The sequence below is a fragment of the Salmo salar genome, chromosome 12 (assembly GCF_965601325.2).
Source record: "Salmo salar chromosome 12, fSalSal1, whole genome shotgun sequence".
In the NCBI taxonomy this organism is placed as follows: Eukaryota; Metazoa; Chordata; class Actinopteri; order Salmoniformes; family Salmonidae; genus Salmo; species Salmo salar.
In genome coordinates, this window is record NC_138302.1 from 55,625,141 (window position 1) to 55,652,520 (window position 27,380).

The window sequence follows — 27,380 nt, forward strand, 5'->3', positions numbered from 1 at the left end:
ATCCTGTACGAGCTTTTGTGCCGAATACATTTCCTTGTTAAAGGTGTCAAGCTTATGGGCATGTGGCAGCAGTGTGTAGGAGGGAGGATCCTCCTACACACTGGAGAGGTCTGGCAGTAATAAAGAGATGCTCTGCTTTTTTGACACCACACTCCAAAAAGCAAGTTCTGCAGTCTCTAGTTTTGTCTAATCTTGATTATTGTCAAGTCGTGTGATACAGTGCTGCAAGGAAAGACCTAGTTAAGCTGCAGCTGGCCCAGAACAGAGCAGCACATTTTGTTCTTAATTGTAATCAGAGGGCTGATATAAATACTATGCATGCCAATCTCTCTTGGCTAAGATTTGAGGAGAGACTGACAGCATCACTTTTTATAAGAAACAATGTGTTGGAAATCCCAAATTGTTTGCATAGTCAACTTACACACAGCTCTGACACACACAATTATCCCACCAGACATGCCACCAGGGGTATTTTCACAGTCCCCAAATCCAGAACAAATTCAAGAAAGCGTACAGTATTCTATAGAGCCCTAATTGCATGGAACTCACTTTCGTCTCATATCGCTCAAATAAACAGCAAACCTGGTTTCAAAAAACAGATAAAGCAACACTTCACGGCACAACGCCTCTCGCCTATTTGACCTAGATAGTTTGTGTATGTATTGATATGTAGGCTACGTGTGCCTTTTAAAAAAATGTATGTAGTTCTGTCCTTGAGCTGTTCTTCTCTATTGATCTGTATTACGTCGTTCTGTATTATGTTTCGTGTTTTGTGTGGACCCCAGGAAAAGTAGCGGCTGCTTTTGCAACAGCTAATGGGGATCCTAATAAAATACCAAATACCTAGGTGTGAGAAGTGTGCAAGGGCATGAGACAAAGGAATGTGTAACATTGGGGAAAGTAGTGGTATGGGTTAATTGTAGTGGTGCCCATGGGGCTGGGGATCAGTAATGTCCCGTGTGAGAGAGGCAGGTTGAGGTTTCCAGGGTTAGAGTAGTGCAGAACTTGTCATACGCTGAGGCAGTGAAGAAAGTAGAGGATGGTGGGTCAAGGGGGAGGGACCTGAGAGGAGTGGTGTGAGTAGTAGATCTGTAACAGTACAGAGGGATAGGCCAACAAGTTATATATGTTTCAGTAAGATTGGATTTTTGGCATTTATAGCAATGGTTATCAACTGTACTGCAGGGATGGAACATAAGTCGTGGAAAATAGAAGTTTTGGTGGCAGCTGCAGAGAGGTATTTGGGTGTGCAACATTTGACGTCAGAAGAGTTACAGGGTTTGTTAAGTGGTGGTGTCCCATCCATTCAGGCTGTTGGTCTGAAGTAGGACTAAATAGATTTAAATAGTGGAGTATGGTATTTATTTATTTTTGGTGAGTTTAGTGTTAGATGGTAAGGTATTTGTTTTATTTATTTATTTCAAGCAAAGTATAAGGGAGTTATACCCCAGTCTAGTAGGTGGCGGTAATGCAACATTTATTGGATGCCAACTGCCGTTAAACCTCATCAAAGTAGAAGGTCGGACGCTAAATGAAGAAGAACCAAAGCATTTGTGTAACAGACAATTCGGTCCGGGCATTTATCTGGGTGAAAGGTCCACATTGGATGACACTACTGTAGCTGTCAAGAAATATACCTTTCATTTGAACCGACAGTGGTTACACAGGGTTAACCTGTTAGCTAGATAGTTATTTTCCCAACTAGTTACGGATCGTAACGACGCAACATTTTGTGTTTTTCTTTTCTCGTTAGCTGTCTTTTCTTGAACAGAAACCATGTCTAAACAGCAGGCGATAAGTCCAGGGAAGAACTTCTTTGCTGGGGGTTTTGGGGGTGTCTGCTTGGTCTTCGCAGGACATCCACTTGATACCATAAAAGTAATTATTTATTTCTCAAAGTAACTCATTCCTCATCTAGCTAGCTGTTAATAATATCTTGCCTCACGAGCCTAACTTGAATTGTTATTTGCTGCACGCAGAATTCAGATGTATAATTGGTTACTGGGTGTGAGTGTCGTGGCTGTTTACATTTGATAGAGCTCCTGACATTTTCAAGGGACTGTCAGTTAACCCAATGAGCGAGGTCGAGTGTAACATTAGACCTTTGACCTATGTCAATTTCTGTCATATTGCACAACATTAACCCTATGACAGTGACTGGCCTGTCATTACAGGTGAATTATCACATGAGCCACTTATAGGAAGTAAGAAATACACACTGTAAAAGGTTTACTTATTTTCGGTAATTATTTTTATCCTGTGTGCTTGGCATGTGCTTAATATGCATTTTAAATGTATAAACCAACTCCTATATATGTTTGTACAATTTCAAAAGGTTAATTAAACAAAACATTCCAGGGGTTTTATTTTTACTATTTTCTACATTTTAGAATTATAGTGAAGGCATCAAAACTATGAAATAACACACATGGAATCGTGTAGTAATCAAAAAAGTGCTAAACAAATTTAAAATATATTTTAGATTCTTCAAAGTAGCCACCCTTTGCCTTGATGACAGCTTTGCACACTCTTGGCATTTTCTCAACCAGCTTCATGAGGGTTGAGGTCGGGTGATCTGATGCAGCACTCCATCACTTTCCTTGGTCAAATAGCCCTTACACAGCCTGGAGGTGTGTTTTGGGTCATTGTCCTGTTGAAAAACAAATGATTGTCCCACTAAGCGCAAACCAGATGGGATGGCGTATCACTGCAGAATGCTTTGGTAGCCATGCTGGTTAATTGTGCCTTGAATTCTAAATAAATCACAGACAGTGTCACCAGCAAAGCACCATCACACCACCTCCTCCGTGCTTCACGGTGGGAACCACACATGCGAAGATCACAGATGACAGCTTTGCACACACTTGGCATTCTTTCAACCAGCTTCATGAGGTAGTCACCTGGAATGCATTTCAATTAACAGGTGTGCCTTGTTAAAAGTACATTTGTGGAATTTCTTTACATAATGCATTTGAGCCAATCAGTTGTGTTGTGACAAGATGGAGGTGGTATATAGAGGTAGAAGATCAAGTCCATATTATGGCACGAACAGCTCAAATAATCAAAGAGAAACAACATTCCATCATTACTTTAAGACATGAAGGTCAGTCAATCCGGAACATTTCAAGCGCTATGATAAAACTGGCTCTCATGAGGACCGCCACACGAAAGGAAGACTCAGAGTTACCTCTGCTGCAGAGGATACGTTCATTAGAGTTAAATGCACCTCAGATTGTAGCAACACAATAAATGCTTCACAGAGTTCAATTAACAGACGCATCTCAACATCAACTGTTCAGAGGAGACTACATGAATCAGGCCTTCATGGTCGAATTGCTGCAAAGAAACCACTACTAAAGGACACCAAAAAGAAAAAGAGACTTGCTTGGGCCAAGAAACACGAGCAATGAACATTATACCTGTGGAAATCTGTCCTTTGGTCTGATGAGTCCAAATTTAAGATTTTTGGTTCCAACCACCGTGTCTTTGTGAGATGCAGAGTAGGTGAACGGATGATGTCCGCATGTGTGGTTCCCACCGTGAAGCATGGAAGAGGGGGTGTGATGGTGTGGGGGTGCTTTGCTGGTGACACTGTCTGTGATTTATTTAGAATTCAAGGCACACTTAACCAGCATGGCTACCACAGCATTCTGCAGCAATACGCCATCCCATCGAGTTTGGGCTTATTGGGACTATCATTTGTTTTTCAACAGGACAATGACCCAACACACTTCCAGGCTTTGTAAGGGCTTTTTGACCAAGAAGGAGAGTGATGGAGTGCTGCATCAGATGACCTGGTCTCCACAATCACCCGACTTCAACCAAATTGAGAGGGTTTGGGATGAGTTGGACCGCAGAGTGAAGGAAAAGCAGCCAACACGTGCTCAGCATATGTGGGAACTCCTTGAAGACTGTTGGAAAAGCATCACTCATGAAGCTGGTTGAGAGAATGCCAAGAGTGTGCAATGGGTGGCTACTTTGAAGAATTTAAAATATATTTTGATTTGTTTAACACGTTTGTGGTTACTATATGATTATTTGTGTCATATCATCGTTTTGATGTCTTCACTATTATTCTACAATGTAGAAAATAGTAAAAATAAAGAAAAACCCTTGAATGAGTAGGGGTGTCCAAACTTTTGACTGGTACTTATATATCTCTTAATCTATACATAAGTAATGTCATGTGTGTAGGCCTTTAGGGTGAGTCTGTTCATATCCTCCTCTCTCTTAGGTGCGCATTCAGACCATGCCTGTGCCCGGCCCTGGCGAGAGCCCCCTGTATAGAGGCACCTTTGATTGTTTCAAACAGACCCTTGCCAAAGAGGTGGGTAATAGTAGGTGTATGGCTTTTTGGTTTTCCATTCAATGTATTTGTTTGTTCACCACTCTTTGCTCTCTCTTATTCATTCCTTCTCTCTCTCATGTTCTCTACAACAGGGGTTCAAAGGCCTGTACAAAGGCATGGCAGCCCCTATCATTGGAGTCACGCCCATGTTCGCTGTCTGCTTCTTCGGCTTTGGCCTGGGCAAGAAACTACAACAGAAAACCCCTGACGATGTCCTTACGTAGGTGATTGTTCCATAGTAGAGTGTCTTCCCCATTTTTTTTATATGGTGAAATTGTGTGCGGGCGGATGTATGCTTGTGTGTGTGTTGTGCATTACCATCTGCTGTCCCTCTCAGGTATCCACAGCTGTTTGCTGCCGGCATGCTGTCAGGCGTGTTCACCACAGCCATCATGGCCCCTGGAGAACGTATCAAGTGTCTCCTACAGGTGAGGAACGCACTTACAGAACTGAACGTAGGTTAACAAGGATTAGGTTAACTGGGTTTTGGATAACAGGCTGAGGTCAAAGGAGATGCGTTTCAGTGAACCGCACTCACGTGATAAGGAGCCTTGCCATAGACCGGAAGACTTACGTTCCCTGGGCTAACACAGTCTCGTGGCATGAAGAAGGCCAAGGGTTCCAACCTAGTTGGTTACATTACATGTTATGTGTGGATGTGTGTACAGATCCAGGCGGCCAAAGGGGAGGTGAAGTATGCTGGGCCCATGGACTGTGTGAAGCAGCTGTACAAAGAGAGTGGGATCAGGGGAATCTACAGAGGCACTGCTCTCACCCTCATGAGAGGTACTTCCTGACTGAATATTCACTGAGTGTACAAACATGAGGAACACTTTCCTAATATTGAGTTGCACCCCCCTTTTTGCCCTCAGAACAGCCTCAATTAGTTGGGGCATGGACTCGACAAGATGCCGAAAGCGTTCCACAGGGATGCTGGCCCATGTGGACTCCAATGCTTCCCACAGATGTGTCAAGTTTGCTTGATGTTCTTTGGGTGGTGGACCATTCTTGACACACACGGGAAACTGTTGAGCGTGAACCCAGCAACGTTGCAGTTCTTGACACACTCAAACCAGTGCTCCTGGCACCTACTACCATACCCCGTTCAAAGGCACTTAAATATTTTGTCTTGCCCGTTAACCCTCTGAATGGCACACATACACAATCCATATCTCAATTGAACTCAAGGCTTAAAAATCCTTCTTTAAGCTGTCTCCTCCCCTTCATCTACACTGATTGTAGTGGATTTAACAAGTGACATCAGTAAGCTTTCACCTGGATTCACCTGGTCAGTCTGTCATGTTCCTAATGTTTTGTACACTCAGTGTAAGTCTTATACCCGTGTCTCTGATATCTAACTCTTTATCTAGATACTTGTGTTCAGTAGTGATTGTGTAATTAAGACCCCACTGAGTCTTTGCCAGTAATTCTGACAGTTTCTTACCTTGTTTCTCAGACGTGCCAGCCAGTGGGATGTATTTCATGACCTATGAATGGTTGAAGCGCCTCCTCACACCAGAGGGCAAGAGGTGAATGTGTGTTTACTGTGTGTGTATGCAAATGAAACCCTAAGCACATGTGTCTTTGTCCCCACAAAATATATTTTACAGCTGTTTTGTGAATCTATGTATGATTAGCTGTTTATCTGTGTTATTGTTTGTGTGCCGTGTAATTTCTTTATGTCATGGCATATGTGTTGTTTGTAATGAATTGGTGATTGGTTGTTCCACAGCCCCAATGAGCTGAGTGTTCCTAGTGTTCTATTTGCTGGAGGGATGGCAGGAATCTTTAACTGGGCCGTGGCCATTCCCCCCGACGTACTCAAGTCTCGCTTCCAGACAGGTGTGTCTTTGGCATTTCTGACTAAGCCCCATTTTTGGTGTAAATACTGTGTAATATGTATTTCTTACCAGGTTGGGGCAATTCAGTCAATTCCGGAAGTAAACTGAAATTACAATTCCATTTTTACATTTTCCTCATAGAAATCATTGTGGAAAAATGGAAGTAGAATTAGAAATTCAGTTTACTTCCTGAATTTAAATTCTAACTGTAGTATACAGTATATCGCTTACCAACCGTACTGTCTGTTTGGTTTAGAGTAGTAGAGTGACTAAAGGCGTTAGCGTTTTTCAGTTCGGCTGGCGCCTAGCCCAAACTCAGCTAGCCTGACCGAACGAGTGTGCTCGCATACTCCCTTAAAAGACCTTTGCTTGAAAAACGAGGGAAGAAAGCGGCAATAGTACTATTTGTCCATTTTGAAACGCCGTAGACAGTATACACTTCCTCAAAATAGTCAGAATGAATCTAAGGTAAGTCAACAAATCTGGTGTGGGCTCCGAACTTCAGCTTGCCTCCAGAAAAAAAATTGTGTGCCCGGACAGCCCTAAAAAAAACCTAGCCGAAGTCCAAAATGAACAAAAACGTCACAAAATGTCGTCATAAACTCTTCAGAACTGTTTCGGTTGGGAAGCATGCCTTAAGTGTACTGTGTAAAACAGTAGTATGACTGGAGCCCTCTCTCTCTCCTCCCAGCCCCTGAAGGGAAGTACCCTAATGGTTTCCGGGACGTTCTACGAGAGCTGCTAAGGGAGGAGGGCGTGGCCTCTCTGTACAAAGGTTTCACCGCTGTCATGCTCCGAGCTTTCCCCGCCAATGCAGTGAGTACACACGCTCTACTCACATACAGCACATACGGTCTGTTTAACTCTCATCACACTCACTGGTCAGTCAGAGATGGTACTCACACATGCTACGTCCACCATACTCACTGATCTCCTATTACCACTCAATTACAGCATATCATACGCAGAATAAACAGTATGGTTTAGTGCACAAACCTTTTTAAATCACCTGCATTCTACAGTCATAATACCCCTTGCCTGTAGAAATGTTACACTTTTCATGAAGTCAGTTAATGGTGACCACATTGATCTTTTCTCCCCTTAGGCTTGTTTCCTTGGGTTTGAAATGGCCATGAAGTTCCTGAACTGGGCAGCACCCGGTCTGTGATGCCTGTCCACGGCCCAGGCTTAGACGTCAGAGACAGAACTCACTAACACAGTGGAGGCCGACAGTACTCACATACATACACTTACGCAGAGGTACACATTGAACGTCTGACTGGCATACAGACTGAGAAAGACGCACACATTGTAGAGGTGGGCAGAGGGGGGACACACACATTGTTCTCACTCCCTGGTGTTTTACTTGCATTTGTTTAGGTTTTTTTTGTGTTTTTAATTAGAACATTTGTGAATTGAACATGTGCCTTTACTCACTCAGAGTGAGTCTGCATATCAGGGAATTGGTACATTTTCACAGGTTGCGTATAATGTGTGTTGGTATGCCCTGTGTGTGCGTGTATCTCTCTCTGTGTGTGTCTCTGCGTGTGTGTTTAAACACAAAACATATGGCTTTTAAAACATACCAGTACATTAAAACATCCCTGAATAGTCTCATTCCAAACTGTGATCCAATAAAACCAAATCATTGCATTGGAAATTGATAGTTGATTTATTAATGAATGAATGAATAATACTTTTCTCCAAGGTTGTTGCAGATGTAACTTATGCCACAACATGGAGAACCCTCATTGGGCCATTGTCTCATGTTTGTATGTGTCATTATGTATGTAAATAAATACAATGAAATCATGATCTATTTCTAATTTCCAATTAGAGCATCTTATTACACGTGTATAACTATATATTTACTGAGCACCTCGCCGTCAAGGTCTGATACACAATAGGCCTAGACAGGCATGAATTACATTTGATCTGAAAAGTTGTGACAGCCTAGTTACGCCCGGTCAATACTTTCCGATACGCTGCTTCTAGTCTAAATGCGGAAACCCGTAGACCCGTCAATCAACCAGTAGACGCGGACTGGGAGTGGATTAAAATGGGGGGGGGGGGGGGGGGGGGCAGAACCGCGCTGTGAGCATTTAGCAAAGTATGCATAATATCAGACCATAACTAATATTCGAAAGGCTACATTGCAAGGAGGTCGGTAAATTGGTTACAATTTGTTTGATAGCTGTCAATGGTAGTTTTTAGTAAATGTATTTATGTTTGCCTATACTTCGATATTTGCCATGGCCGCTGATCATTGATCTGGCTCTTTATTCTCACATAGCCTTGGCAACACTGGATATCAGGGAATGCATTTTATATTGGACAGACACTGAAGGTTATATTCAAATGCTATTGTATTTGTACTACTTATGCTATTTAGCATACTTTATGACTTGGCCTGGGCTAAGTTTGACAAATCCCTGGTCTTGGAAATTCTTGATTATTATAGTTATGTGATATTTTTTAGGCCTATTGTTATGGATTAGGCAGATTGTTTTACTCAAATTTGTATTTTTAACTTGTCCAAGATCATTATAGGCTACCATAGTTCTATGATGAGCATCGAGATACCTGTTGGTTTGAAGGACATGCTGCAAGGATACACTGTGGAGGTACTACGGCGCAGACCGACAGATTTGGTTGAATTCGCAATCCAATATTTCACGCGTCTTCAAGAGAGCCGAAAACACGACAAACATGCTAAAGACAGCCCTGTCAATTCTGCCCGAAAGGAGGTGGCTTTTGATGGTAATTCGTTTGAATCCGATGAAGATGAGGACTCTGATGACTATAGTGAGTGACATTTGGCATCTCTATTTTACAATAATCTTCATGATTTGATTATTAAATATATTTTAATCATTTCCCATGTTCTTTATTTCTGTTATAACCTTTTTACTTAATTATTATAACTTTTTACTCGCTCCCACTTGCACACATAATAGGCTACATAAATAAGCGCACAGAATGCATAATGAATCATTATGATATTAGTCTCTATTCGATAATACTATGAAGTCCTTTTTAAGTCATCTGCATGCCAGTTGAATGAGTTCTCATTGTAACGTGAGGGCCCCTGTAGTCATGTGATTTTCTCTTCCATTTCCAGAGGTTATCAGATGATAGGATGCTACTGGGGTTTTAGCCTACTGAATAGCTATTTGTCCTGATTTATTTCATTATTCAGTAGCCTATTTAAAGCAACATGAGATAATGAACGTTTGTTTGAGGGTGTCTCAACCACTTTTGATAAATCAGCTGCTGTACTCTGACAAAAATGGTTAAGGGAGAAAATAAGAGAATGTATCTGGCATGGTAGTAGTACCATCCCCTACTCATTTACTGTTGGATGTATCTATGTAACTATATTTAGACAGAATTGGGTGTAAGCTCAGCCTCCCGAGTGGCGCAGCTGTCTAAGGCACTGCATCGCAGTGCTTGAGGCATCACTACAGACCTGGGTTTGATCCCAAGCTGTGTCGCAGCCGACTGGGAGACCTAAGAGGCGCCGCACAATTGGCTGTGTCGTCCGGGTTAGGGGAGGGTTTGGCCGGCATTTCCTTGTCTCATCGCGCTCTAGTGACTCCTTGTGGCGGGCTGGGCGCCTGCAAGCTGACTTCGGTCGCCAGCTGGATGGTGTTTCCTCCGACACATTGGTGTGGCTGGCTTCCGGGTTAAGCGAGCAGTGTGTTAAGAAGCAGTGCGGCTTGGCAGGGTCGTGTTTCGGAGAACGGATGGCTCTTGACCTTCGCCTCTACCGAGTCCGTAAGATAGTTGCAGCAATGGGACAAGACTGTAACTACCAATTTGGATATCATGAAAAAGGGGTCAAAAATAATTGGGTGTAAGCTAAAGTGTGTCAAATGATTCATAAGAACAACTAATATTGATGTTCAGTGAAACCAACTTCATTTCCAGCACTGAAACATCTCTCTCTTTCTCTAGTGCCACCTCCCACCCCAAATAAATACAGTCGCAGAGTATCTGGTGAGCCTCATCATTGGGTTTTGCATCCATTATATGCAGTGTATGAAGAATCTTATTTCTGTCTCTCACTTGTGTGTTACAGTCACAACATTCCCTTTGGGAGTATTTGTTTGTCCTCAGTGTGTGTCACAGTGTTTTCTCCCCCCCCCCCCCCCCCAGTGTGTGCGGAGGCCTACAACCCAGACGATGATGAGGATGATGACTTTGAGCCAAGGGTGGTACACCCCAAATCAGATGAGCAGCGTCGCAGACTCCAGGACGCCTGTCGAGATATATTACTGTTTAAAACCCTCGACCAGGTAAAGTATTGTATTCAAGCCTCTGTCTTCAGGTATTGAGAATTACTTCTAAGTTAAGAGGAAATACAGTTAGTCTTCCTGTTAGAGTTATTTTATCTTATGTTCGGTTATGAACGAAACAAACACCCTCTCAATAGTCATCCTAACACATTGGAGTTTGTATTGATTTATACTGAACTAAGATATAAACGCAACATGTAAAGTGTTGGTCCCATGTTTCATGAGCTGAAATAAAAGATCCCAAACATTTTCCATACGCACAAAAAAGCTTATTTCTCTCAAATTCTATGCACATATTTGTTTACATCCCTGTTAGTGAGCAATTCTCCTTTGTCAAGATAATCCATCCACCTGACAGGTGTGGCATATCAAGAAACTGATTAAACAGCATGATCATTACACAGGTGCACCTTCAAATCAAATTGTATTTGTCACATGCGCCGAATACAACAGGTGTAGACCTTACAGTGAAATGCTTACTTACAAGCCCATAACAAACAATGCAGTTATAAGAGATAAGAACAGCAGCAGTAAATAACAATAGCGGGGTTATATACAGGGGGTATCAGTACAGAGTCAATGTGCAGGGGCACCGGTGTCGAGGTAATTGAGGTAATATGTACATGTAGGTCGAGTTATTAAAACGACTATGCATAGATAATAACAGAGAGTAGCAGCAGCGTAGAAGAGGGGGCGGGAGGCAATGAAAATAGTCTGGGTAGCCATTTGATTAGATGTTCAGGAGTCTTATGGCTTGGGGGTAGAAGCAGTTTAGAAGCCTCTTCGACCTAGACTTGGTGCTCCGGGTGCTGGGGACAATAAAAAGCCACTCTAAAATGTGCAGTTCTGTCACACAACACAATTCCACAGATGTCTCAAGATTTGAGGGAGCATGCAATTGGCATGCTGACAGCAGGAATGTCCACCAGAGATGTTGCCAGAGAATTTAATGTTCATTTACATTTACATTACATTTACATTTAAGTCATTTAGCAGACGCTCTTATCCAGAGCGACTTACAAAATGGTGCATTCACCTTATGATATCCAGTGGAACAACCACTTTACAATAGTGCATCTAAATATTTTAAGGGGGGGGGGGGGGTTAGAAGGATTACTTTATCCTATCCTAGGTATTCCTTAAAGAGGTGGGGTTTCAGGTGTCTCCGGAAGGTGGTGATTGACTCCGCTGTCCTGGCGTCGTGAGGGAGCTTGTTCCACCATTGGGGTGCCAGAGCAGCGAACAGTTTTGACTGGGCTGAGCGGGAACTGTGCTTCCTCAGAGGTAGGGGGGCCAGCAGGCCAGTGGTGGATGAACGCAGTGCCCTTGTTTGGGTGTAGGGCCTGATCAGAGCCTGAAGGTATGGAGGTGCAGTTCCCTTCACAGCTCCGTAGGCAATCACCATTTCTCTACCATAAGCCACCTCCGTCGTCGTTTTAGAGAATTTGGCAGTACGTCCAACAGGCCTCACAACCGCTGACCACATTTAACCAGCCCAGGACCTCCACATCTGGCTTCATCACCTGCGGGATCGTCTGAGACCAGCCACCAAGACAGCTGATGAAACTGAGGAGTATTTTTGTCTGTAATAAAGCCTTTTTGTGGGGAAAAACTCATTCTGATTTGTTGGGCCTTGCTCCCCAGTGGGTGGACCTGGCTCCCAAGTGGGTGGGCCTATGCCCTCCCAGGCACACTCATGGCTGCGCTCCTGCCCAATCATGTGAAATCAATAGATTAAGGTCTAATGAATTCATCTCAATCAACTGATTTCCTTATATGAACTGTAACTCAGTAGAATCGTATAATCAGTATATTTGTGTGAAGCTTGTTGCTGGGTGTCCCAGTTTAGAATGCTCACACACACACAAACATAATGTATGAGTGTTGTTTCTCTCTTTCAGGAGCAGTTCTCAGAGGTGCTGGATGGCATGTTTGAGGTATTGGTCAAACCACAGGAGCACATCATAGACCAGGGGGACGACGGAGACAACTTCTATGTCATAGAGAGGTGTGTGTGTGTGTGTGTGTGTGTATTGAATCTATCTTTTTTCTGTGAGAGGCATTAGGCCTAATTATTTGAATCAGTGGAGGCTCCTCAGAGGAGGAAGGGGAGGACCATCCTCAGTGAATTTCAGAAAGAAAAAAAATTGTGAAACAAAAAAAGCTATCTTTTTTTATTCACGTCACCAAATAACTGATTAAAACACTGTTTGGCAATGAAGGTCTACAGTAGCCTCAAAAGCACCCTCCATGGTGTAGCCGGAGGTAAGCTATTTTCTGTCCTCCTCTGGGTACATTGACTCCATCCAATCACGAGGATCAGAGAATGAATCTAGTACTGAAAGCATAAGCTCCAGCTAGCTGGCACTGCAGTGCATGAAGTGTGGTGAGTAGTTGACTCAAAGAGAGAGAAAAACAATAGTTGAACAGTTTTGACAAATTAATTTCTTCAACAATTAAGAAGAAGAAGAAGCAGCAGAGAGAGAGAGAGCTAGCTATATTTCGTTGTAATGTTTTTCTTCTTAGTTTACCTTTTACTTACTTAGCTAATGCAGCTAATTTAGCCTACTCACAACCTGACTCAAACAGAGATGAACGCTATTTATGTTAGCTAGCTGACTAAGGCTATCCAACATTGCAACTCTTTCAAGACAAGATAAACTTTCGGTTTTAGAAATGTATTGCCACTGCCTGTGTAACTGCTAAACTGCTTGCTGTACACTGTACTGCGTGATTGTATGCATTAATTGGCTTGTGGGTTTACAAACGCAGTAGCTCTAGTTTGTTGACTATAACATTAATATGGTGACAACAATGCAGGCTGTGTAGCGGTTAGTGGTTATGGTATGAAAGTTTGGCTTCGAGAGGTTTTTGCGGCTGGTTATAGACAGCTGTTGTGTTGTGCACTGAAATCCAAAAGCATAGGGAAAAGGTGATAGGAGAGCCCATAGATGCAAGAAGGAATAACGAGCAAAGAGATCATGCTGTTTGTATGTGGCTGCTATGAAAGTTAACTGAGTGTGCGGCTGATCAGGGGTGTATTTATTGTGCCGATTTTGTTGCAAAATGTTTCTTAAACAGAAGCAAAGAGAAAGAAGCGGGGAGGGACCTACCTGAATTTGTACAATAGAAACTCTCATTTTGGACTAATGCTTACACCCCAGATCAGCTAAATACAGGCAAGAGTATGCAAGGCGGTATTGAATGTGTCACTGTCTGTCACCTTGATTACTACAATTTGTCTCTTGACCTGTACAACTATATTATAAACTTTAATTTGCAGGCTAGGTTTTAGCAACCTCGTGATGAGTATATGACAAATGCGAGTATCGCGTAGTAGCCGAAACCCATCGATTTTACATTGAGCTGTGTGAATGGAATATGAATGACAGTCATCCAATATGCTGTAATAGAAATAAGGCCATGCTTATAAAATAAATACGTCCTCCCTCATCTTAAACAGCACTGACCACCACTAATGTGAATGTGATGTCCTATGATTGCTCTGATGTCTTGTGTACCTCTGTGTGTTGTAGGGGCGTGTATGATATTATTGTGCTGATTGACGGAGTTGGGAAATGTGTGGGGAAGTATGACAACAAGGGCAGTTTTGGGGAGCTGGCGCTCATGTACAACACCCCACGTGCTGCCACCATCATGGCCAACCAGGAGGGGGCACTGTGGGGACTGGTGAGTCACAGTAGGAGACCGAACAATCCTACTTTATACGTGTGGGGTTTTTTTCAGTGAGAGATGAGTAACTGGTATGTGTACGTTTTAGGATCGGGCCACATTTCATAGACTCATAGTGAAAAACAATGCCAAGAAGAGGAAGATGTACGAAGCCTTCATTGAGTGTGTACCCCTTCTAAAGTCTCTCGAGGTCTGTTTCATTTGACCACAGCATCTTAAAGTGCTTCACAATAAAAGTGTACTGTGCAGTTTGTTTCAAAGGACACCATAAGAGAATGAATCACATTGCACACACAGAATCCATTGTAAACAATCTTTCCTCTCAGAATGCATGTAAAGATCAATGTATACTTTTATCACACCGTCGTCTGTCATCTTGCTCTTCCTCAGCTCTCTGAGAGGATGAAGATTGTTGATGTCGTGGGAATGAGAGTGTTCAGAGATGGGGAGTGCATCTTAACACAGGTATTGTCGACTTTTACTGTACATTATTTATATTTGATTACAATTCTTCTTTACTTCGTACTGTATCACTGCCGATTCCACTGCATTTCTGCACTCTTAGGGGGATAAGGCAGATTGCTTCTACATTGTGGAGTCTGGGGAGGTGAAGATCATGATAATAAGCAAAGTAGGTGTACATGTTTTTTCCCTTCCCTAGGTGGTGTGTTAGATCTACTGTATAAATAACGAGTTTGCTGTGGGTACCTGCTGCAAGGCACTGTATGTATTGTATGTGTAGCTTCTTTGGAATGTGGTATGACTGGCTTTCCTGCTTTCGCAGCTAGTAAAATGAATGTATCAGTTTGGGTGGTAGATAAGGAAAGGATAACTGTAATTGTTAGATATGGAATCGGTTACAGCAGTATCATCATCATGTCTACATCTCCCTACCTAGACAAAGGCAGGACAGCAGGGTAATGCAGAGGTGGAGATTGCACGCTGTTCTAGGGGCCAATACTTTGGAGAGCTGGCTCTGGTCACCAACAAACCACGTGCAGCATCCGTCTACGCCGTGGGAGTTACCAAGTGCTTGGGTACGTTGTATGTACACACATACAAACCATTACTCTTCAGTCGTGAAAATTGATATTCATGGTCATTCTCTCTGTCTGTCTAAAGCAGTCAAAAATGAATAGATCATGGACTGTATTCATGCGTAAATGAAACGGAATTCCCGTTCCATGCACCTTTCTCACTACGCGTATTCGGACCTAGAATTTAAGCATGAGAATAGCATGCTACTCACCCGCTATTCCGTTTTGGGTGGAGATCTAAGAAATGAAGGTGTGACGGAGGTGTGTCTACAGTATTCTGACCTTGACTTAATTCCCTCATAATTCCACCACCTTTATGTGCAATGAAACGATGAATAAGGTTGAGCAATCTACTTATTTTATGCCCTTGGGGGAATCCCCGTCGCCATCTTGGCGCAAATGATTAGCCAAGCAAGGGAAGTTTGCAATGTAAGGCCCTCAGCCGTCGTTTTAAGTCGGCTTTGCGACTGTATAACTCCCCATAATTCAATTCGTGACGATTGTACATCCGCTAAGAAAAGTCAACGAAAACTTCAAAACAACATCAATGGAGAAGTCAACATACAAGTGTAAGTAAAAACGAATGCAAATAAGTTAGAAATAGTGCTACTAATGCAAATGACAGCACAAACAGGTCTCGTAAAAAGTAAATATATTTTTGTTTGGGTATCTTTTGGAAATTGTAGAAAAAAAAAATCCTTCTTCATAAATTCCAGCTAGGCAGGCTAACGTTAGTTAGCTAATTCATTTGCTAGCTATCATACAGTAGGCGTATATTAATAATTATATATTTAATATAAGTAGACATGCAATCATAATTGACTGTAGCGCATATAAAGCACCCACAAGTTACCGGTGGCTGAAAAGACAATAAGGATGGTCCATTAAAAATAATTCCTGCCTCCCTTGCCCTGCAAGTGTATACTCGGTCAAACGTCATGAAACGTCATCAGAAGTGTTCACTTAATTTGAGGGCTGAGGGGATAGGGTGTGTCTTTAAGTGTTTTATAATATAAGCAATCGGAAATGGTTTAAACTTTCACTTCTATTTTTGATACTTAATTACTTTTGAGCAATTCCATTTACTTTTGATACTTAAGTATATTTAAAACCAACTACTTTTAGACGTTTACTCAAGTAGTATTTTACTGGGTGACTTTTAATTGAGTCATTTTCTATTAAGTTATCTTGACTTTTACACAAGTATGACAATTGAGTACTTTTTCAACCGCTGCCATTCTCCATGCACTCTAATTTACGAATTGATAAGAGCTATTGATAATAACTAGGTAAATTAGTAAGCCGTTTGGATAAGGGGATTGTAAATATAAATGACAAATGTTTTTTTTTTTAAATCTATGTCACCTTATGATCGCTGGAGACAAATGCGAAACCAGTCACATGACAGCAAACTGAAGCGTTTGAAAATAAGGGAGAGCCGCACACTCTAGGAGCTCAGATGCAACAATGTTATTTCCAACGTTTCGACAGCAAACTGAAGCATATCAACATATCACCTTTTCCACAGTGGAGTTTATGCAATGTTGGCCTTATAACTTGCAGATATGAAATGTGGAGACCCAAGCTATAGGCTTCTGTAGCCATATGCAAATTATAGTATAGCGCCAAACCTACCGAGTTGATTTATGATTGTATTTCAATTTTAACTGTATTTTTACGATTTATATCGTGTTAAAGATCACGAAAAGTCATTCCCATGTAAAATAGCATTTTGAGTGACTAAAATAGCATCCATAATATTTTGGGGTAATAGAAATGGGGAAACTACCAGGAAGTTTGAAAAGACAGGCTGAGTGGGCAGGGAGTTTATTGTCATGAGCTCGCATTGACTGACAGCTGTTTGAAACGCCTATGTCAAGAAACTTGGATACAGTGTGCGGTGTTGCAGTAAAATCATCTCAAGCTAATTTGGTGATACACAAAGCAACTCAAACAACATTGAAATTGCATCAATAACCTGGTTTCCATCCAACCTTTTCATGTGAGTAAAGTAAATAACGGATAAAAAAAATGTCATTACCTGCCTGATGGAGAAAATCTATATATTTGGTAAACGTTCTAAATGTCAACAATATAATAACCATCAAATCGAAGTAAACTTGAAGTCACGCGATGACATGTTGTGTGGTCCTCGCACTACGACTCTGGAAAGCGTGCAGTTTATTAGGCTACAGAAGAAATACATTATAAAGAACTTCACAGGGTGCTGAAAGTGCAAGGTGATGAGCTTGAGGCTCCTTTCCAGTAAATATCCAGGGTCTTATTCTGGTGACATTATAATCGATGCTTGGCTGCAGTTTGACATGTAAAAATAATCTTGCTTTTGTCAATATAATCTCATCATGTGAACTACAGGTGCGCTCTAGCCAACAGCGCCCAGATAGCGCACTTGCCAATATAAGAGTGGGCACATTCACTATATAACTTGTGACGGAAACCTATTTAACTTGTATTTTTTATTCCATACATGGGAATTTAACCGAAACATTTATTTTTATCTGCTCTACATCATCGCGCTCGCACAGCCTTTAATCTGCAACAAGTCCATTTTATGGAAACATCTCTGGTGGGAAAATGCGCCTTTGTTTTTATGCGGATTTTAGAATATTCTGAAGACCTAGCTAGCCAGTAACTAGCTAACACCAGATACAAGTTAAAGGGGAGACAAATATGTGGACACCTGCTCCTCGAACATCTCATTCCAAAATCACGGGCATTAATATGGAGTTGGTCCCTCCCTTTGTTGCTATAACAGCCTCCACTCTTCTGGGAAGACTTTCCACTAGATGTTGGAACATTGCTGCAGAACTTGCTTCCATTCAGCCACAAGAGCATTAGTGAGGTCAGGCACTGATGTTGGGCGATTAGGCCTGGCTCACAGTCGGCATTCCAATTCATCCCAAAGGTGTTCGATGGGGTTGAGGTCAGGCCAGTCAAGTTTTTCCACACCAATCTCGACAAACCATTCCTGTATGGACCTCACTTTGTGCACAGGGGGCATTGTCATGCTGAAACAGGACAGGGCCTTCCCCAAACTGTTGTGACGAAGTTGAAAGCACAGAATCGTCTAGAATGTCATTGTATGCTGTAACGTTAAGATTTCCCTTCACTGGAACTAAAGGGCCTAGGCCGAATCAAGAAAAACAGCCCCAGACCATTATTACTGCTCCACCAAACACTACAGTTAGCACTATGCATTTGGGCAAGTAGCGTTCTCCTGGTATCCACAAAACCCATATTCGTCCGTCGCATTGCCAGATGGTGAAGCGTGATTCGTCACTCCAGAGAACGCGTTTCCACTGTGGAGTCCAATGGCGGCAAGCTTTATACCACTCCAGCCGACGCTTGGCATTGCGCATGGTGATCTTAGGCTTGTGTGCGGCTGCTCAGCCATGGAAACCCATTTCATGAAGCTCCCGACTAACAGTTCTTGTGCTGACGTTGCTTCCAGAGGCAGTTTGGAACTCAGGAGTGAGTGTTGCAACCGAGGACAGACGATTTTTACGCGCTTCAGCACTCGTTGGTCCCGTTCTGTGAGCTTGTGTTGCCTACCACTTCGCGGCTGAACCGTTGTTGCTCCTAGACGTTTCCACTTCACAATAATAGCACTTACAGTTGACCGGGTCAGCTCTGGTAGGGCAGAAATTTGACGAACTGACTTGTTGGAAAGGTGGTACCCTAGGACGGCTCCATGTTGAAAGTCACTGAGCTCTTCAGTAAGGCCATTCTACAGCCAATGTTTGTCTATGGAGAGTGCATGGATGTGGGCTCGATTTTATACACCTATCAGCAACAGGTGTGGCTGAAATTGACTAATCCACTCATTTAAAAAAGGTGTCCACAAAATGTTGTATATACAGTTGAAGTCCGAAGTTTACATACACTTAGGTTGGAGTCATTTAAACTCATTTTTCAACCACTAGACAAATTTCTGGTTAACAACTATAGTTTTGGCAAGTCAGTTAGGACTTCTACTTTGTGCATGACACAAGTAATTTTTCCAACAATTGTTTACAGACAGATTATTTCACTTATAATTCACTGTATCACAATTCCAGTGGGTCAGAAGTTTACATACACTAAATTGGCTGTGCCTTTTAAACAGCTTGGAAAATTCCAGAAAACGTTGTCATGGCTTTAGAAGCTTCTGATAGGCTAATTGACATCATTTGGATGTGTACCTGTGGATGTATTTCAAGGCCTACCTTCAAACTCAGTGCCTCTTTGCTTGACATCATGGGAAAATCAAAAGAAATCAGCCAAGACCTCAGAAAAAAAATTGTAGACCTCCACAAGTCTGGTTCATCCTTGGGAGCAATTTCCAAACGCCTGAAGGTACCACGTTCATCTGTACAAACAATAGTACGCAAGTATAAACACCATGGAACTACGCAGCCGTCATACCGCTCAGGAAGGAGACGCGTTCTGTCTCCTAGAGATGAATGTACTTTTGGTGCAAAAAGTGCAAATCAATCCCAGAACAACAGCAAAGTACCTTGTGAAGATGCTTGAGGAAACGGGTACAAAAGTATCTATATCCACAGTAAAACGAGTCCTATATCGACATAACCTGAAAGGCCGCTCAGCAAGGAAGAAGCCACTGCTCCAAAACCGCTATAAAAAAGCCAGACTACGGTTTGTTACTGCACATGGGGACAAAGATCGTACGTTTTGGAGAAATGTCCTCTGGTCTGATGAAACAAAAATAGGCCATAATTTGGCCATAATGACCATCGTTATGTTTGGAGGAAAAAGGGGAGGCTTGCAAGCCGAAGAACACCATCCCAACCGTGAAGCACGGGGGTGGCAGCATCATCTTGTGGTGGTGCTTTGCTGCAGGAGGGACTGGTGCACTTCACAAAATAGATGGCTTCATGAGGATGGAAACTTATGTGGATATATTGAAGCAACATCTCAAGACATCAGTCAGGAAGTTAAGCTTGGTCGCAAATGGGTCTTCCAAATGGACAATGACCCCAAGCATACTTCCAAAGTTGTGGCAAAATGGCTTAAGGACAACAAAGTCAAGGTATTGGGGTGGCCATCACAAAGCCCTGACCTCACACCTATAGAAAATTTGTGGGCAGAACTGAAATACGTGTGAGCAAGGAGGCCTACAAACCTGACTCAGTTACACCAGCTCTGTCAGGAGGAATGGGCCAAAATACACCCAATTTATTGTGGGAAGCTTGTGGAAGGCTACCGAAACGTTTGACCCAAGTTAAACAATTTAAAGGCAATCCTACCAAATACTAATTGAGTACTAATACTAATCCTAACTGACCTAAAACTGAATTTTTACTAGGATTAAATGTCAGTATTTGTGAAAATCTGAGTTTAAATGTATTTGGCTAAGGTGTATGTAAACGTAGGACTTCAACTGTATAGTGTTTCTTTGCCATAGATGAATTGTGAAAACTTGTAATTATATTTGCTGATACCCACAGTAAAATTTTGGCCACAGTAGAGTAGCTATCTCGCTATATAAACCATGCCCGCCCCTCCGCAAACATGCCTTCTCTGATGTTGGTTACAAGGCGGAGAATATCATGTTACCATTGGTGTATTCGTTTACATTTTGCATCATTCCATTACATCATTAGTTTACCTTTCTTTCCTCTGTCACATTTGTGTGGTTGTTCCTGAGGATTGCTACCAGTAGTGGATCATATTAGGCTAACGTATTACAAGCTTTGCATTAATTTGGAACATGTAACCTATTTGAATCATTATGGAATGCAGACCATAGTTAACAGTTTGAACCTGGAGCCTTGGCGGACGGCGCACAGTTCACAACCACTGGACCGTTGTCATCACAGTTCCATAATTAGTGAGGATTATTAGGGTAGATTTATAGGGCAACTGGACAAGTTCAGGTCAACCCCTATTGTACATTTTTCTTACCTTCCGATGTTTCATGGATTGAACAATTTGAATATGGCAACTTCCAGGTTCAATCAAACCACTGTATTTTTGATAAACCAATATATTTTGTGAAAATGTTCTCTAAAATATTTTTTTATAATTCATAAATACTTTCCTAACCTTAAATAATATACAAGATCAGAGTATTTTTAAATGTATCAATTGGTGCTGAAAAGTAGACATATGCATGTATTTACATTCTGAACCGTTCTCGCCATTATATTCTAATGAGTCTGTTGAGAAAATCTGAATTAAACGTACTGAAAACCCAGCAAGTGGGAGGGTTTTCAGCAGTTTAATTAAATGTATTCAGCGCACGTGAAGGGAACCATGCCTGCAAAGCATTAGGCAGCTATGCATCTGAATACCAACTACTGAGACGTGCATAGGAAAGGAATACATTTCTTAAGTCTGAATCGGGCCGATAGCGCCCGATTAGTCTCAGGAGTGCTGATCTAGGGTCAGTTTAGTCTTTTAAATGATGAATAAAAGGGGGACCAGATCAGCACTCTGACACAAGGACACTTTATAAACACAGGCCCAGTAGATCAGTATGGATGTAGATCAATAGCCTTTTAAAGAATTTTACTTGACACCCCCCTCTTTCTCATCTCTCTTGCAGTAATAGACATTCAGGCATTTGAGCGTTTGCTGGGTTCCTGTAAGGAGATTATGAAGAGGAACATTTCCCAATATGAGAACCAGCTGGTAGCTCTGTTTGGTTCTAGTGTAGATTTGAAACATTAATGTATAATTGTCTTTGTAAGAAATGTCACACACAAGAGTACTTCCTGAACACAAACAGGTGGATACACAGACTGTCTTTAGTAGTACTAAATTATACACAGTGTGCATACTTACACCAAAACATACTGCTTGACATTTAATTGTAGAATCTACAATTGACATCCATGTTACTACGTGAATGGCGTGAAATGACTGACCATTTTATTTACATTTAGCTACTAGTATTTTCTTTATTTTTTTAAATCATTGTGATAGTTTCCGTATTCTTCACCATGTTGGTAAATTGTTAATGTATAATTCTAGCCCAATAAAGCTTCCTCAAATGCCGTTTTAAACTGACTTTGACTAAAGGTCCATGACCAATCAATCAAATATTAACATGTACTTTGCTTTTTTATGTCAAGACTTGTTTCACCTGCAGATAGTGGGACTTCATAAATGTAATCCCTGTTGAAAACCCAAGGGGTCAATATGTTGTCATCGCATGAATGGAAGCTGCTAATTTGCAATTTGTTTTTTTTTGCAATGACATTTTTCATTAAAACAAAGTTTGAAATGTGCTGTGGCACACTGTAGTTCATTGGACTTTAAGTGGTGTGAAAGCCAAGGGTGGCTGGGTGTGTGTAAGGACTTGGCCTGTGTCACTTATGCAACAATTCCAATGCACATTAACCCCTCTGATAGACAGTATCAGTGATTAAATGCTATTGAACTATGGAAATGAATTCCATTATTAATGGAACGTTCTAAATACTTGACAATGTGAAGGGAAGTCCCCTAACCCAACACCACATCCTGTATCAATCAATATGTTACATAACCCTTAGGAATGAAGTAGGCCTTTACTGAACCGTAACAGAATACAGATTATATTTACACAATGTTCAAACATTTATTTCAAACAGACATCATCTCAAAGAGAAACAACAATGACAAACATCCAGATGAAATAAAAGAGCTCATTTAATGTTCAAGTTTTCTGGATTGTTTTTTTATTGGAGTAACAAAATGTGATGTGCCCTCAGCAAACTCCACACGAGAGTTTGCCAACCTGCTGTATTAGAAGCATTTACTCCACAAAATCAAGGGGTTTCATCTGCGTCCTTCCTTACAACCCCAACAATCCCACCTTACCATCTTGTATTTCCACGGTTGGTTGGAAGTCTCTTGGTGTCAAGTCGTCTCAAGTTCCATTTTGTCCGTTTTAAATATTTAAAATATTTACAGAGTCCAGTATTCCAAAAACTCTTTAATCCCACTGTTGCTCGTATAATGCGGAAACAGGTGGAAGGGAAGAGCCTTGTCTGGTTTGAGTAGAGAGAAAATGGAACAGCAGAGCTGGTGGAATCAAAGGGGTTTGTTAGGCTGACACCGTCCTCTCTACAAGATCTAGGAGTCCCAAATGGCACCCTATTTCCTTCGTGTACTACTTTTGACCAGGGCCCTAAGAAGTGCACTATATGAGGAGTAGGGAGCCATTTGAGACATGCCCTAATAGTATTTTGAAGTTAATTCTTTCTCCTCTATGGGATAGGCTGAAAAATGACATTGAAATGTCTGTTTTTGCCATTGTTGTACAATGACCTATGATCCTTTATGAAAAATGAACCATAATCATTAAAAAGATGAAGAAAAAGGCCACACAGTTAGTCACTCATTCTTTTCATCAAACATCCAGATTTTTCTTCAAAGTATCTCCCTACGTAAAAATAAAACTCCCCCAATAAATACAAATACAGCAGGAAAAAAAAAAAAAATTGTCCAATAAGAATGGACACATATAGGGCTCTGGTCTGGTCCATCCCTGAGCTCGCTCTTTTGAGAAGGACAAAAATACCAGGATTGACAAAAAAAAAGAAAAAAAGAAATTGATATGGAAAAGGTAAAAGTTCCAATAGGACGTTATTCCTACATGTTCCCAGTGTCTCCAGGAGCAACGATCCTGCCATTCCTCTTGGTTCCTGAGGCTCAACGTTAAGTACGTCCACTGAAGAGAAGAGGTGGTTCCCTTTTCCCGCTGGGGGAGGGGTTGTTAAACGGAGGTGATGACTATCATGAGGTGAGGGGAGATATTGGAGATCCGGTTGAGGAGATCAGGGGCTAGCCGGGATAAGTGGCTCTCTGAAAACTCACATGGTGGGAATATCTGCAACACGTAGGCAGGCTAGAGAAGAGAGATAGAAATGGATCAATCTAAAGACACTTATAAAATGTAAAACAACTCACACATACAAGTAAACTTAATTTGTCTCTATATTTTGGATTTGAGATCAAATGTTTTATATTGGCCTTGCATCGCAGTGTTGCGGCATCACTACAGCCTGGGGTTCGATCCCGGGAGTCCCATAGGTCAGCGCACAATTGGCCGAGCGTCGTCAGGGTAGGTTTGGCCAGGGGGGGGGGGGGGGGCTTTACTAAGCTCATCGTGCTCTAGCGACTCATTGTGGCAGGCCGGGTACCTACAGGCTGACTACGGTCATCAGTTGAATGGTGTTTCCTCCGACACATTGGTGCGGCTGGTTTCTGGGTTAAGTGAGCAGGTGTTAAGAAGCGCAGTTTGGCGGGTCATGCTTCGGAGGACGCATGACTCGACCTTCGCCTCTCCTGAGCCCGATGAGACAAAATCGTAATAATGAAATTGGGGGTTAAAATGAAAAACAATAATAATAAATGTATATTAAGCAACAGGACAGCATGTCACCTTTTATTTTAGGGTAATTTCATACATATCCGTTTTAGCATTCAGAAATGAAAGAGCCTTATGTTATCCACCAGTTTGAAGGCGTCATAAGTAATTTGGGCAAATTCACTTAGTGTATAAAATGTCTAAAGTTTAGTATTTGATCCCATATTCCAAGCACAATGACTACTACAAACTTGCTGGATGCATTTGCAGTTTGTTTTGGTTGTTTTTCGGATTATGTTGTGCTCAATAGAAATGAATGGTAAATAATGTATTGTGTCATTGGAGTCACTTTTTGTAAATAACAATAGAATACATTTCTGAACACTTCTACATTAATGTGGATGCTACCATGATTATGGATAATCATGAATGAATCGTGAAAGAAAGTTAGAGCTATAAATATCATACCTCCCATTATAGGTAATGTTTTGGGGGCCTTGTCCATTTAACTTTCTCACTCCTCATTCATTCATGATTATCCATAATCATGGTAGCAGCCACATTGATGAAGTGTTAAGAAACATTCTTATTTACAATAGTGACGCCAAAATGACAATATTATTTACCATTCATTTCTATTAGGCACAACATAATCTGAAACATCCAAAACGAACTTAAAATGCATCCAACAAGTTTGTAGAGTCACAAGCTTGATGTAGTCATTGCATGCTAGGAATATGGGACCAAATATTTAACTTGACTGCAATGCTGCCTTTAAAATCTCAATATCAACTCATTTCGGGATAACAATTAACTTCCTTACTGTGATTGTTTTCAATTAAAATTGTCAAAAAGAAACAAAAATAGCTTCTTAGCAAAGAGCAATTTCTCAAGCAAGAATTTAGCTAGGACTGTCTGGGAGTGGTCTGAGTGGGGAGGGGAAAACTGAAAACTAGCTGTTTGGCAGAGGGTTTTGGAACTCTTTCTTATTGGTCTATTAACTAATTTACCGCCTGGTGATGCCACCAGGCAGGCCAAAACTCCATCCCACCAAAACATGCTGTAATTTCAGACTGTCTTTTATAACAGCTCTTACACTAAAATGGCATTATCATTTTCACAGTATTCTTCCAACCTCAGTGTGGAAATAAATATAACACACAGGAAAATATAGTTTGACTGCACTATAAGTGAATTTGTCCAAATACTTATGACACCTTCAAAATGGGGGATACATAAAGTGCATTCATTTCTAAACTGTACAACTGACATACCCTAAAATAAAGATTGTGCCATTCGGTACTGTCACCTCACAAAACATTTGATTTCAAATCCAAAATGCTGGAGTACAGAGCCAAATGAACAGTTTTAGCTTCACTGTCCAAATAAATACATAGGGGAGTGTATAACTTCACATTTACTAACAAATTACATTTGATCAAAAACAAGGAGTGGCTGATGGTTTGCAAAAACAGACATCGACTGTAGCAAACACCTAAATAGGCAGACTGAGACCCACCTGATTGGAGCCTGGGTTGGGGACATTGATGATGCCTGCAGCCAGCTTGGCCTGTAGGTAGTTGATGAAAGCGGTTCTTAGGGCCTGGGTCTGGTTCAGGACATCCTCCTGGTCCCGTCCACATGGCAGAGCTAGCAGGAGACAGAACTCACTCTCCCCCTGCAGTAGACAGAACATAAATCAAATTAGACCAAGGACATGTGATGTAGATGAATGCTAGAAATTCTTGACCATTACTTTAGTTGCTGAGAGACTAAGTTAAACATTTTCCTCATGTAGGATCCACTCACTTGCTGTTTGCCTCCACTTGATCTGGGCCAAAAAGTCCCCATGCAGTCTTTTAAATTATTATAATTTTTGAATCACCGTTTATTTAATGAAAATAACTCCAGAATATATTTATCATTCATTTCCCTGAGGTTCTTTTGACCATTGAAATGCTCAGTAATTGTGTGGGTGTTAGGAAACTAATTTGAAGACATTTAAATACACAGCCCTGATTGACTGATAGGATGGTCTAGATCCCACCCCCCTTACTCAGATGAACAGTTATTGGTCTATTATAATCAGATAAGATTGTGACAACATATGGCCAAAAAATCATATCACAATATTTTTCACATTGTTAAACGGTATGGCATTTTACGTTTATGAATAATAAAAAAGTCCAAAATTTGCTTAATGAGTTGTGCATAACCCTAGGGTAGCAGCACAAAGATTTTTCCATTCTGATTGTTTTATACTGTTACGTAGGGCTGCACAATATGGGCATCAAATCTTGGCCTTAGTTTTATCCAAATATTACAATTGCGATTTGACTTGAGATCAAAACACTTGGGTGAAATGTTGGCATTATGGAAATAGACTGATTATTCAATTGAGCGGTCTCACTTTCGCAGTCAAAAAGCAAGCTGAGATCTACCGCTCAGATATGTTTCAACTTCAAAAATGTAGGCCTATACAACATTAATGTAATAAAAACTGTTCTGTAGGAATGAGGTTAGGCCTACTGCACTAACACATTATCCCAGCATATTGGCTATGCTTGGCCTGTCAATATTGTTCTTCTCAGACCATATTATATTTCAAAATTCGAGCTTTGATAACAAAATTGATCACTTGCAAGGCAAAGCTGAGCATCAATTGAAATCATTTGCTTTTTTATTTTACTGGACTGATGGTACCTGCATCTGATGGTCAGTCTCAGCGGAGGGAGAGAGCAGAAGAGGGTCCGCCTCACAGTCCCTGTTCTCTCCCTTCCTGGGTTAGACTGACCCGAGGGGACACAGTCGTCCACACGATGGCGAAACTCGAGACGCACTACA

General features: G+C 41.4%; 3 protein-coding genes across 8 annotated transcripts in view; 2 read left to right on the top strand and 1 right to left on the bottom strand.

The window, feature by feature from the left end:
• The first annotated feature begins 1,543 nt into the window (after nt 1-1,543).
• On the top strand, nt 1,544-8,004 carry slc25a20 (solute carrier family 25 member 20). The gene is made up of 9 exons (XM_014131916.1): nt 1,544-1,878; nt 4,235-4,327; nt 4,441-4,568; nt 4,686-4,776; nt 5,017-5,134; nt 5,805-5,877; nt 6,081-6,190; nt 6,881-7,005; nt 7,295-8,004. The coding sequence occupies exons 1-9, from the start codon at nt 1,777-1,779 to the stop codon at nt 7,355-7,357; spliced, it is 903 nt and encodes a 300-aa protein (XP_013987391.1). The 5' UTR covers nt 1,544-1,776; the 3' UTR covers nt 7,358-8,004.
• A 294-nt stretch (nt 8,005-8,298) lies between these two features.
• Nucleotides 8,299-22,245, top strand: LOC106565134 (cAMP-dependent protein kinase type II-alpha regulatory subunit). The gene is made up of 9 exons (XM_082959562.1): nt 8,299-8,994; nt 10,348-10,487; nt 12,389-12,495; nt 14,024-14,177; nt 14,269-14,370; nt 14,571-14,645; nt 14,746-14,811; nt 15,079-15,217; nt 21,786-22,245. Exons 1-9 carry the CDS (start codon nt 8,754-8,756, stop codon nt 21,908-21,910), a joined length of 1,149 nt encoding a protein of 382 aa, XP_082815688.1. The 5' UTR covers nt 8,299-8,753; the 3' UTR covers nt 21,911-22,245.
• A 610-nt stretch (nt 22,246-22,855) lies between these two features.
• Nucleotides 22,856-27,380, bottom strand: part of LOC106565133 (msx2-interacting protein) — a 31,360-nt gene continuing 26,835 nt past the window's right edge. For 5 of the 6 annotated variants that reach the window (XM_014131907.3, XM_014131909.3, XM_014131905.3 and 2 more), the window contains 2 exons: nt 26,056-26,217; nt 22,856-24,074 (listed from right to left, as the gene is read on the bottom strand). In XM_014131907.3, the coding sequence (XP_013987382.1) occupies nt 23,943-24,074; nt 26,056-26,217 (294 nt within the window). In that variant the 3' untranslated portion in view covers nt 22,856-23,942. The remainder of the gene's footprint in view (nt 24,075-26,055; nt 26,218-27,380) is intronic. The other variant, XM_014131906.3, reaches the window with a different exon arrangement.

Excerpts from the sequence above, each read along its gene's own strand:
- slc25a20 (XM_014131916.1), top strand. The coding sequence starts at position 1,777 with ATGTCTAAACAGCAGGCGATAAGTCCAGGGAAGAACTTCTTTGCTGGG. Across the intron at positions 4,777-5,016 it reads GTATCAAGTGTCTCCTACAG|ATCCAGGCGGCCAAAGGGGA; the intron begins GTGAGGAACGCA and ends ATGTGTGTACAG. Across the intron at positions 5,878-6,080 it reads CTCACACCAGAGGGCAAGAG|CCCCAATGAGCTGAGTGTTC; the intron begins GTGAATGTGTGT and ends GTTGTTCCACAG.
- LOC106565134 (XM_082959562.1), top strand. The coding sequence starts at position 8,754 with ATGATGAGCATCGAGATACCTGTTGGTTTGAAGGACATGCTGCAAGGA. Across the intron at positions 10,488-12,388 it reads TGTTTAAAACCCTCGACCAG|GAGCAGTTCTCAGAGGTGCT; the intron begins GTAAAGTATTGT and ends TCTCTCTTTCAG. Across the intron at positions 15,218-21,785 it reads GGGAGTTACCAAGTGCTTGG|TAATAGACATTCAGGCATTT; the intron begins GTACGTTGTATG and ends TCTCTCTTGCAG.